Raw genomic sequence first — 13,386 nt, 5'->3', positions numbered from 1 at the left:
AAATACTCAAGGGAAACATACATCATTCATCCATGTTTGAGTCAAATCTCTTTTATAGTACAGTACGCTTCTTCAATTTTATATGCCTTCTAGAAATTTTATACATAAATATTCTTCTTTAATATTTCTTACAAAATGTTTAAATAAATAAAATTTATGGTGCTAAATCTCTTATGTATTCTAACAAATATGTATCATTATTTATGTTTTTTCTTTCTATAAAAAAAATATATTTCTTCACATGCATAACAATTTTTAACTTTTTTATTATCAAATCGTTAATATTATTCATTTATTATCGATTTTTCAATCGTATTTATAATTTGAAAACAATTTATAATTAAATATTTCAATAATATTTAATAAATAAAGTAATTAAATAATAAAATAAATTACTTAGCCATTAATTCTGTAGAAATAGTCAAATTTCCAATAAAATTTTCTTAAATTATTTGAAGTCGAATTTTTTGGCTCGAAAAACTCCAAAAAAATATTAAAGATGACCTGAGAAAAAGAAAGTGAAAGAAAACAGTTAGAAAGTAGGAGAATTTTGTGGAAGGACTGAAATAAAAACTAAAAGTTGGTAAGGATCTGAGTTTATTATCAGTGGATGAGTGAGTCTTGGCATTAAATGAATCCCCTGCTTGTTGTTGGAGTATCTGGAATGACGCTTTGAATGGGGCATTAGGCCCATTTTAGCTACTCGTTTTTAACCGCATCAAATGGGAGAGAAGTACCTCTTCTCCATCTCACGCCCTCGTCATATCCGACACGCGCCTCTCGGCACCACGCGAACTCGGCTTAAAGGTCCTGACTTTTATGATTCTGTTCGAGTGGTCGTAAAATCCGAGTTTACTACCGTCATGATTATCGAGCAAACGGCTTGCCACCTGTCGGAGTCCTACAAGTGGTTAAGAAATGATTTTAGATTTTTTACCAGTTTATATTGATGATTATGCCGATATAAATGAATTTATATACCTGAATTTATACAAATATCATATTTTTTTATGATTATTACTCTACAATCATCATCATAAAGTACATGAATTAATTTGATGAGTATCTTTGGCCATTTATTCATCAAGTTGTTGAATAAATATAAAATTTTAATTACCGTAATTATCCTCATTATCTGCAATAATTGGAACTTCTGTAAAAAAAGTCATTTGAAATGAAATTAACGATAATGATGTCGAGAATGAAAGTGATTTTTTTATGTATCTGTGGTTTAATAATGCTAAAGAGATGAAATGAAATGTACAATAATATTTAAAGTCGTTTATGATATTAAATCCGTAAAGAGAGTTTATATGAGTAAGGGAAGCGGTCAGAGAGTTTCTAAATGGCTAGCTGAGCAAGAGCAGCTTATGATGGGCATTACTCGGCTCGTTACGGAATAATTTACGAGGTGTGTACCGCGGGGGCGATAATCCGACGACATTTACATTCCAATAAATAGTATGACACCCTGATGTACGCCACGCTGTTGTGAATTTGTTTTTATTTTAAAATTTATCTTCTCTTAATTACGGAATGATTTAAAACAGTACTAAAAATATAACAACCCTTCCTAACGATTTATAACTCAATTGTAAATTGAGTAGTGAAATAAAAAAAAAAATAAATAAACTATTTACTTTATTGAGAGTTTGACACGGGGTTTGAAATTCAGATGTGTACGATCACGGCAGATACTTGACAACGTAAAAGGAGCATTTGATGAACCAATAATCGTTTGAACCACACTCGACTATGCCGATGCTAGTAGTTTGAACGTCTAAATGTGTATGCAAGATTAGTTCGGCTTAGAGCACACAGGTGGCGCCGAGCGTGCTCGTTGTGTCGCGCTGATAGCAGTGGCACGCGTGATAAGCGCACCGCGTGACGGTATGTTTTGACTCATTGTGGTGGGGGAAAGGGGGGCGGTGCTTAGGGTGATATGGGCGTCGTTTTGGATCGGGACTACTTTCTCCCCGCGTAGTTGTTCGGCACGATGTTGTTCCGCACGAAAAAATAGCTGAAGGAAGAAAGGAGGAGTAAGCGAGTGCAGCAGCTTGGTGATGGGAGAGGGAATGAGAGAGAAAGAGATAGTGCGCGTGCGACGTTGGAGTCAGAATGTGGGAATGAGTGAGATAGATGGTCGTAAAAGTGAATAAGTGGGAGAGAGATGGCACTTATGTGTAACTGAGACGAGTTGAAAGAGAGGGTGGAAATGGTGGGAATAGCGAGAGAGTGAGGAGAACTTGGTTATCGTTTCGGAGAGGGGTACGGCACGTGAGAGACGAAGACGACAGTACTCGTGCGCGCTTTGTTCGCACATGGAGCGCTTAGAGGAGGAGTGAGTTCGTCGATTAAAGCAAGAGAGAAGAGGAGAGAAAGCAGTACTTTCTACGTGCGCGAGTGAGAAGCTTTGGGTGTTGGAGTGAAAGAGAACACACAATCAGCCGGAGCGAGCAAGAGACGGACGACTGTTCAGAGTGGCGGTACACGGGGCGCGAGAAAAGCAGTAGTGTGCCGTGGACCACCGCACTGGCATACCGTGGTTCGTTACGATTCCCTTAGTACAACCTGCGTACTTATCCAACGTCATCGGCGATTCACATTTCCTCGAGTGCTAGTGCGGTGAAGATCGAAGCAAGACTCGAGCTTGGTTGTCAAGTAGCCTTCATTAAACGTTATTCCTTAACTATAACGAGCCATTTTTTAGATTTTTATTCGATTATTCGGTAATTCTTGGTGCTATTTAATTTTTATTCGGCGCCAATTCTGCATCATCAGGCCTTTAAAGAAAGGTCGCGTGCCAACCGAGCCGCTCGGGACATCCGAAGCGGCGTTTATAGCTCGTCTTATTGCCCAGTTTATTACGTCGTAACGGCTTAACGATCATCGGCCACACGGACTGACGAGTTCTCAACAGCGGTCGTTCGTTTGAAAAAGACCATAAAATTCATTGTCATGAACCATCAAAATATACGGTACGATTTCTTGGACCATTGACAATTGACACCAACCGTGTTTAATCCACCGGCCGCCGATGACTTTTACGACCTTGCGGCCGGTTTTACATCTTTACTTTGTAGTGTTCATTTTGACACCTATTCTCTTTCATCATTGACAAGTAGTGATTACTGTTGTATACCTGTCGTGCATTTATTACTTGTAAATCATTTTTGACCACTTGTCTGGTGAATTTTAACTGTTAAACCGAGCGATTACGCTCAAGTTTTTTTTTTCGTGTGCGGGTGTTTGAGTGCTAGTGTTTCAAGATACCCGGGATAATGAACTCGTACTTTGAGCAAAGCACGAGTGGCTTCTACGGAAGCCACCATCATCAAACGAGCGCAGCAGGACAGCATCATGATCCAGCAACAGCTGCTGCTTACAGTCGATTTCCACTTGGTTTGGGAATGTCACCATACGCATCCAGTCAACATCATCATCACACATCCAGTGGTCTTGGGATCCATCCAGGTAGTGGTACCAATACTAGGCCACCTCAAGACTCTCCATATGACGCAAGTGTTGCTACTGCTTGTAAACTCTACTCGTCTACTCCAGAAGCAACTGGACACACCACGTCTTCGTATTCTAGTTCTGCTATAAAAGACTGTAAACAGCAAGAACAAGCAGTAGCCGCGGCTGCAGCAGCTCATCAGAATGGTTATGCTGCTGTGATGGCTGCTGCCGCTGTCAAGGACGTTTGGCAATCGGCGACCTCAGGTGCGAATGGTCAAAGCAACCCAGTTGTCCGTCCGTCCGCGTGTACGCCTGAAGGCACGCGAGTCGGCAGCTACGGCGGTCTCGTGGGCGGCGATCCCGCCTCAAGTCCCGGTAACAACGGCTCCTCGAGGTCCCTGACGTCCTCGTGGAACACCTGCAGTCTCAACTCCACCGCAAGCCAACCGGTCGCTACTCAGCTACACCAACAACCCGGTGGTAACCATACCTTCTACCCCTGGATGGCCATAGCAGGTGAGATTGCATTCATAAACCCGCACGTCCGATTATCATAACAGCCGGAATGAAATATTGGCGTGAGCGCGTGCGAGAGAGAAGGTTTAGGAATAGAGAAAACACACAACCACGTGGTTTTATATAAGATTTCTCGCTTGATTCATATTGATAATAAACAGACACACATTCATCAATTCCGTGTGATTTAATCACTGAATATAAATCTTTTTTTTTGTTAGTTTATTGTTTCATTTGCATTATAAAATTATCGTTTTCGAATTGGAAAAAATAGGGAATTGTTAAATGTCCTATTGTAAGTTTTATCGCAAAATATATACAATCAAACAGTTTCGTGTTGATTCCCACTCAACAAACAAAACAAATGCATTTTTTCCGTTATTTGCGGCACGATCGCAATACGACACATTCGTCAACGAGAACTAACGAATTTATTGTCCCAATGGAACTAAAAATAATCCACCGTCAACAACATGATCGAATGCATCCTCTTCGTAGTGTGAAATAGCAATAACTAACATCAAGGTGCAAAAGCAAAACGTCAAACAACTTGTCGAGGCTTTATACATGTTTTAAGCGCACGTTTATTCGTTTCGTCGCTCTAAAGTGTTTCGCGCGCGACAACAAAATTGCTGCAATAACAAGCTCCATTGAAAAGACACTGTAAGAAACGTGGTGAGTGAAACAAGACTATAATGACGTGTATCTTAAGAGGAAGTTCTTTCAGCTGCATCAATTTTATTTTTAAAAAACATCACCCATAAACTCACTTCACTAGAAACGTATTAAAGTCGTATAAATTTTTGTAAATAAAACTTCAATAAAAAAAATAACCCGTGGAAATAAAATGATAATGAATTTATAAAATATAAATATCACACCCTTTTATTTTCTGTAAAAAATTATATTTTGATCATATACCTGTTATACAGAGGGGTAAAGTGCTAAGAATGAAGAACCCGTTCTGATCTGCAGAATAAAAATTTCAGGGAGACAGAATGGAGTCAAGTGCGTGTAAAATTGTCGGGTATGTGAGATATAATAGAGCGAGAATCGAGGTTTGGGGGCTCGAGTGTCTCTTCCCTGTAGCACACTTGCCCCTCCGGAACTCGGATTCCGGTAGTCAGCTGTTTCTATCTGCCCTCTGTATTTTCGCTCTTTCTTTTTCTGTTATTTCTGTTGTTATGTACAGTCCAATCATGCTGTTGGGCTGTCCGTTATAACAGTAATTTCTCTTCGAAGATTTTTAATGCTGAGATTTCTTTTTAAATCGTTTTATATCATGTCCTCACTCATTCCACTCATATGAAAAAAATGACATTTTTATTTACATCATGCTTTAACATCTCTTAGAAAGTCTTATCAACAAGTATTTCTATTTAATCAATCCAACTCAATAAATCTTTAGTAGAAAAATAAATAAAAAATTCAATTTTTTTTATTGATTAATTAATGTTGTTGACAGTTTAAGCAACATTATTTAATAAATCGCTAATTAATTTCAAAAAATAAAAAGAAAACTATCATTTAATATAAATGTCTTGGTACAGAAAAAAATTAGTTATCAATTCAATGTTGAAAAAAATAACAAATAAATTGTATTGATATGCTTGTTTGGTAACATCTCTAATTGCACGTTCACATACAGCTGAAGAGACGAAAAATCATTACCCTGGCAGGGAGTCCTTGTTCATTGAAATTATATCCTCTTGCTACCCCGTAGGTGGGCTTATGACGCGATTCAACTATCCTCTTCTCTGTCCTTAAACATGTTTTCACGAAAAGACTAGTGATAGGGGAATGCTTGATATTTCATCCTTTTTCATCTTTTTCTATATTTCTATGCAATTTCTGTTGCTTTCAGTCGTCTTAGTTCTTCCGGAGAACATCGCATGCAATTCCCATGATCATCTCTTCCCTCTTTTCATCACTTACTATAGTTCTCAGTGAATCTTTACGTATATCAGGAATTTTTATTCAACCAAGATTCCCGTTCGCACGCCCACGTTATTGGTGTTGGTTTCCCTGGCATGATGTATCTCTAAACTTAATGTCGATGTTGTTTTATTGAATCCATCATGTTCTCTTCAAGTAACTTACCTTGAGTGGTACAAGAATCTCACATGTTGGTAAAATATGCAGCATCCTAACCTTCTAAAAAAAACCTTTTAAATTTAAAATAAATAATATATTTTTTGCCACTTAGCTATTAACAAGTAATCAATTATTTTATTTTCATATTAATCTCGTTAATTATCATTCTTATTCCCTCATGTCACTGTCAAAGTAAATCAACGCAGGGCAATTATTTTCAATAAAATTGATTGAATCTCATTATTCATGAGTTGAATTTCCAGTGTAGAAGGAAACCGTATCTATATAATATATTTTTGCTTCTTTTCAATGTCAGTTGCTATCAGTAAGTGCAGTAATTATGAAAAATGAATAGCAAAAGCAGTGGCGTTGAATGTGAGAGAAAATACATTAACTGACAAACAAGTTCTGTCTCCTAGTTTAAAGAGATCACCAATCATTGGCTTATTTCATATGATTTTCTCATGGCTTGATGTATGCGTTAGTCAGGTCTGATCATTTGTTGATCGATAACGTCGTAAATGTGTGCTTGTGCTTCGCAGCACGATAGTTAATAACCATAACTTAGCAAGGGGACGTTAAATAGCATGTAAGACAGCTACCTTAAGCATTACTGAACTTGAATATATGTATAGGTTTATACATATGCCTACATACACATCCAATGTCCCAATTCTTCGTCTTCTCTATTATTTATTAGTAAATAATCTCTCGCTGTTTTATTGTCAACATTCAATCGTAAGATTTAATAACTACTTGGAAAGTATTCTTTTAATTGACTGTTTGGCTATCAATAACACCAGTGAAACCTCTTGACGATAATTATCCTCTGAATAGCTCCCTGTCAAGTGATGTATAAATATTCTTAAAGTAAGAGGGCTGTAAAAGTATCTTGGCAGAAATAAAACCAACTGATTCTGTAACATAAAGTTTCTATTGAACGTATTGTTAAATTTTCAAAGAGAATTCATTCAACTTACCCACACTCCCTGCAGACAAGGAAAACGCTTTCTCCAACAATATTAGATCACCTTCACCGGTGATTTTCCAGATGTGGCCGGGGGTATTTATGCTTCAATGAAGGGTCGGTCGTGTCTATAGGGTAATTAGAGGGTGCAAAGGACAGTAGTTTGAGGGCTTTACGTTATCTTAAACGTCTGTTGATTCTCCTCACCATCCGCAGTGCATTCTGAAAGAAGTAAGCGAAATGTATTTTTTATTCTTGCCTTTTAAATATGCTAGAATTTTTTTTAAAGTCATTCTTAATGCTGATATAAATAAAAAGCAAGATAGCAAGATTTATTTGACATAAAAGAAATTTTTTAAAAATTTATTTCGGTTGAAAAATAATTTTCAAATATTTGAAAAATGTGGAATAAAAATCTATCTCGGTTAAAAACATGTAATTAATTATAAAATAATCGTTAAAAGTGTAAATAATGATGCAATAAAATTAGTGGTGTTGATAATTAATTTTTAGGTGGCTAAATTGATGATAAAAAAAATTTTCCCGCGTTACAAACACGTGGTTAACTTGTTGGGTATAAAACCATATAAAGTACTCTATACGACGTTATAGGTGTAACGTACCTCGGGGAGTAACCTCGTTCAATATAAACCAAGCTATGAACAGCCCTGTAACCGTAACGTTGACGTTTACGACGACGAAATCGCAGCTTGGATCGTTTACTCCTCCTTCCAATAGTTGGAAGGCTATGGAATGAGCTGACGGTAATACAGAGTTTTTTTCTTTTTCTTCTTACCGATCTGAGAGGAAGCAACGACTCTGGATAGTGGCGCACCGTTGTTTGACTGTGGAAACTTCTTTTTTTACTTTTTGGACTCTAGACACATGAATCAGAAAACAAATGTTTCTTTCCACCAAATTCATTCAATTTTTAATAAAAAAATTATTTTAATTAAAATAAATAAGTGCTCTATTTTTTTTTTATTAAAATAATTTTTTGTTTTAAAGAACGCATTTTTTTTTTTTAGTTACTGATTATGTTTCAATCACTTAAATGCAGTAAAAAATTATCGTTATCTAATTTAACAATTAAGCATATTGAGCAATAGTATATGACATGTTAACAACTAAACTGATAGCTTGGTTGACTTTTATGTTCATAAAAATATTAGCTTGCTTTTATAAAAATTTATGATGTACTTGAAACATTTAATAATATCGGTGTTCCTTTATCAACCTTGCACATTGTAAACTACCACCAGAGATTAGAGTTATTTATAAATCAAATTTATTTACTCGTATCCTCATAAATTAAATTTATTCATAAAAATTAACATATGATTTAGACTTTTTTTATGTCTGTGAATGAAGGAAATGTATTTAGAAGTGGTTATTAATTAAATTAAAGGATGTTACATATATTGAAAATGATATCTTTAAATAAATTGAGATTATTTCATTATGAATGCCCTTATTTCGTTAATTGTTTTATTTTTATAACATCGATCAACAAGTGTATAAGTAGTGTGCCGAATATAGGCGTGTGTGTTGCGCTCTAGTGATCGAGTAGCACTGCCTCTGGCTTCGTCGGTGAGACCTAAGAGGTATCTTCTACACATGGGTCGCACACCAATGGCCCCAAACTGTAGAGGCAGTCCCAAGTAGATGCATTTGGTATCTGTGTACCTATACAAAATGCCTTTCGTTGTGTGTTGCTCTCTGGCCTGGATGAAGGATGATGTACGAGCGGCGCTATATGACTTACTACGCCCTTTTCCCTTCTCCACGCCCGTCGCGCCTACCTATTACTCGTTTCGAAAACATTCGTCATCTTCCAAAAACGAAGCCGTGATTTTATCTGAAGCTTTGCACGCAAATGAAGCAGAAAACTTTACATTTCTTGTACACATATGTGCCTTAAAAATACTCACGCAGTGAATTCATATCAGGTTCTTTCATATTATTTTTTATTTTGTGTTTAAACAACAGTTACTTGCTAAAAAGATTTTTATTTATTTCGTATTAATATCTCTTTGTGTTGTGTGAAACTCATATTTATTTTTAGAAAAATAATTCTTAATTAAAATAATATATGTTAGACATATTTTTTTTACTCTCATTTGATTGAAATATATTTTATATTATTTAACATATTTTTTTTTTTAATTAATGAATAATTATAGTGAGAAAATATATCTTATGTGCATGAGAAAGTTTTTTTAGGTAAAAAAAAAAAACCATTTTATTAACGATTCACTGGAAGAGATTTTGATTTAAAAATAATAAGAATTTTGATGAATTTTAAAATGATGAGTGAAGTTATCCGTTGATGAAAATATTAAGCAATAAAGCACAGTAATTCAGTATGAAAAGAATTTTTGTCGTGACACTATGAAGTGCCATTAATTGTCTCAACATCCTCAAACCCCGATTATTTGTCTTGTCTGAAATTCCAGAGGACGTAGTGTCAAGAGTACAATAAAAGTAGAGCTTTAAAAAGGGAAAGAGGTAGGATACAATGGTGATTGCCGTCGGTGTGTAGCTCTCGACCTAGAATGTACTACGAAACTGGCTGACGTGTGCGATGCAACCTTCTCTCTCATTTTGATAGACGACCTGTTCGCATGTACAGTCGACTGAGCTCTCTTGGGTTACACCTATGTGCATATACAAGTGCAGATAGTCTGTTTTGCTATTGTGCCGTTTTGTAAATTTCATACGCCAAAGAGTTATGTTCTCTCGCCCACAACCTACGAGTAATTCCCTTCTATATACCGTCAACGGACGCCTATCAGTTAGTATTCTCACGGCGACATTAAAGTACCACGACGGCTGACGAGAAAAGTTTATGAATTTGTTTCGAACTTTTCGCATATTTTTCCGACATCCGAAATAATTAATTTCTTCATTCATTTCTATCAATTTTACACGCCACTTCATTCGATGCAGTCTACTAGGAAAATGTCATTTCTAAAAAGATAAAAAAAAAATTGGACCAGAGAATTATTTTCTTTTAAATTCATATTAAAATTAAAAATCCTTCCACTAAAAAGAATATTGGCTTCTTCAAATTTATTAGGTAGAGAAAAATTTTGATTGAAAAATAAGCTTTTGGTGAAAATATGCATATAAATGTCAAGAATGCACTTCAAAATAATAAAAAACTTTTCCAAGTTTCATAAAAAAAATATTAAAATCCTTTTTATTCAAATTTATAATGACACCATTCTGTCTTCTACCAGCAATTTTACAAAAATATTGTGCGGGAGAATCTAATAAATTCCGGCCAATTAACGTCAACTGTATAATTAACATTGATGCCCTTTTTAAATTTTTTGCGCTTCCTTCAAAGCGTTTGCGCCCGTATTCAATTAATCCACTGGCCTCAACATAATCGCTGAGGCGGAAACTGCAAATAGATCTCGATGCGCGCATAACTTACGTCCACTTTTTGTGGTTACGGGGTTGCCTTCGTTGACTTGAGGTATATACTGTTGTGTTGAGCGTCCGCCCTGAAAGGCAGCCATTACAACCAGCACCTGCCACCTTCACTAAGACCACAGTGCCGTCACTCGTGGCCATATCCACAACATTATACGACTAGTAGTAGCTTTATTATTGCTTGCACTCTCTAAAGATTCTTGTTCTTTTATATTAGCAATGGATCATGTTCAGAAAAGGTCACGTTCAAGGTATTACGAGTAAAGATCTTGTATTTTTCTTACATGGAATCATTTTGCATTCCTGTTCCTCCCTATCATCTTCCCCCTGACTTGGTCCCCTGTGGCTTCTATTACATGTTCAATCTTTTTAAAGTTTCGCAGACTCTGTTCTTTCAACTAATGCTAGGTTTAATCCAGAGGGTACCAACAGACTTATTTCGATCACTTATTCCATGTACCTGTTCATGTATCGCGATTTTCCACCACTTATTTGAATTCGTTATTTATAATTTTCTTCCAAATAGCCTTGAGTGCCACTGCACGACAAGGACTCATGTTCAGGGATGTCTTGCAATATTGAACACGACAGAAATGGTATTAAACTAATTATGTAGTTTGCAACCGTAATTACGAATATTTCTTGTCTCTCTTCAAACACTTTGTGTTTATAATAAATTATCGATAGCTCTTTAAAATAATTTTATCGGTTCATTTTTTTGTTATTAACCGTGTCCTGAATATCAATTTATTGTTAGTAAACAACACATGCTTTTCTTATTTTCTATAATGCTAATATGAAAACAAAGTAGCTACTGCAAGTTTTAATGATGTTACTCTTTGCTATTTTGCATAACATAAGCATCTGCATTCTTTTGTAGTAAAATAATAAACAAGTCGGAGAGATATAGTTGATAAATGAATTAAAATAAGTGAAAATATTGACAGTAAGTACCTGGGGCTAAGGTGTAAGACCAGTTATAAATTAGTGCAATTAATAATAAAATGATGTTGATAGCTAAGTACAAATGTTTATCATCAATAATGTTATGAAATAACTAATGACAATTCATATAGAATAAAAAAATACATTTTAAACGATTGTATTAATTAAAATCAACATAAAATTTCTTAAATAGCTCTTCATTAATTTTTTGCAAAGTGTTTTATTTCAAAACTTCGAATGAAACACTTCTAAAAAAGATTTGCAGCATTTATGGTTATTACATCATCAAATTGAGCCTTTACATATTTTTTTCATTTGAAAAAAAAAAATAAATCTTTTTAAGAAAGTAAATTCTTCAGAGTGTTCTAAAAATGGCCAATTTAAACTTGAATAAAATGTCCTAGATATTTTTAGCAGCCAGTGTATCAAAACAAATTTATGGAGTAAATTAAATGAACATTTTATTAAAACTGATTAACTTGGTCGTGATATTCTCTCATATAGGCTACTATGGTCTAATCTTACCAATTTAATCTCCTGAAATGTATGGGTGCCGAAAAGTTATATGACGGACTACCCGAGCGACATATTTAACAGAGAACTGCGAGATATTAGGCAGGCGCTAACGGACGTTACGAGTCGTAGCGTGTGTGGACGAACGTCGCCCGTTGTGCCATTAGCCACTGCAATTTACGATGCCGTGGTAGCGGTTACCCACTAACTCAGCACGTTCTTTGTCATGCTTTTCCACAGCATCAAAACTTCATTCCAGGCTTGTCACCGCATAAACTATTCAAATATGTAAACAAGTCACTGAAAAATGAATAGCTATTCGTTGTCAATGTTCAAGCGTTTCTTCCTTTTCTTTTCATTCAAATAAACTTGAAAATATGGTTCAAGTAATGCTCAATAGTAAATTTGTTTTAGTACACTTCTAGAGCAATTTAAATGCTCTCTGGATTTAAAGCCAGAATAAAAAAACACTTTGAGTAAATATATTGAAGTGGTGAAGTGGACTTTGATGCTATATACTAGCTCTAATATATGGCATCGAATAAATAATTTACTTCAATTACATACCCATGAAGTAGTCATTTTCTAAATCATTTACTTCGTTCTAACGAATGAAAAAAATATTGCTAATTGTATATTTGCAATCGTATACGTGCCTTGTGTAATATCAGTAATTAATTATTTGATTTCCAATATGTACTTTGAAACAGTTGAAAGAAGAAACATTTTCACAATAAAAATAATTATGTAACTACTTCATGACACCATTTTACACAAAAAAAAACAATAATAATTTATTCATTAAATTTCAATAATTTTCAATGTTTTCTGTTAGTAATATTGTTTCTAAATAAAAAATCTCTGATATAAAATTTAAAATTACTTGGCTGCACAATTTTTTGATAATATTATTCATGAGTAAGTAAAGAGCATTTTGATGCTCTTTAATATTCTCTGTGATTTAAATATACAATACAATGAGGGGCCCCGGAAATACTTACGATCCAATACTATAGCAATAAACCGTGAACGTGAGTATTTCGAGGTTGGTAAGGTGGAAGCCCGGGGGACATAGCTCGTAATTCGGCTTGGTACGGGCAATAAAACTTGGAGTTCCGTTCACAAGCACATTCATCCTCACGCGTCGGCAAAGACTCAGCATCATGCTGAAGGTACTACTCATGGACTTAGCTTTTGGCCTTAGTATTATAGCTGTTCAGTTTGGATATTCTCAGGTTTGTTGGATCCTAAGTATAGTGAAAGACTCTAAATGTTTTACAACCCCCGCGTACCGTTAGTTTTTTTGCAGAAAAACGACCCAGTCGAATGACAATGGAAATAAATGACTGTCAGTTTAGTCTCTCGTTTACTTCGTGTTTCTCTATTTTCTCACTTGGAACTTTTCGGTCGATGTCAGTCCCTTGACTTCCGCAGTTCTGTCAAAACCGTCG

The 13,386-nt window shown here is 35.3% G+C and overlaps 1 protein-coding gene across 3 annotated transcripts in view; it reads left to right on the top strand.

Moving 5' to 3' along the window:
• Positions 1-2,530: 2,530 nt before the first annotated feature.
• The window catches only part of Ubx (Ultrabithorax), a 107,362-nt gene continuing 96,506 nt past the window's right edge, over positions 2,531-13,386 (top strand). For all 3 annotated transcript variants that reach the window (XM_035093627.1, XM_035093626.1, XM_035093625.1), the window contains exon 1: positions 2,531-3,975. In XM_035093627.1, the coding sequence (XP_034949518.1) occupies positions 3,282-3,975 (694 nt within the window). In that variant the 5' untranslated portion in view covers positions 2,531-3,281. The remainder of the gene's footprint in view (positions 3,976-13,386) is intronic.

The sequence above is a fragment of the Chelonus insularis genome, unplaced genomic scaffold (genome assembly GCF_013357705.1).
Source record: "Chelonus insularis isolate UGA/USDA-ARS -01 unplaced genomic scaffold, ASM1335770v1 scaffold_277_pilon, whole genome shotgun sequence".
NCBI classification, from domain to species: domain Eukaryota; kingdom Metazoa; phylum Arthropoda; class Insecta; order Hymenoptera; family Braconidae; genus Chelonus; species Chelonus insularis.
The sequence above is the reverse complement of the archived record's forward strand: the minus strand, read 5'-3'. Positions and strand labels throughout refer to the sequence as shown.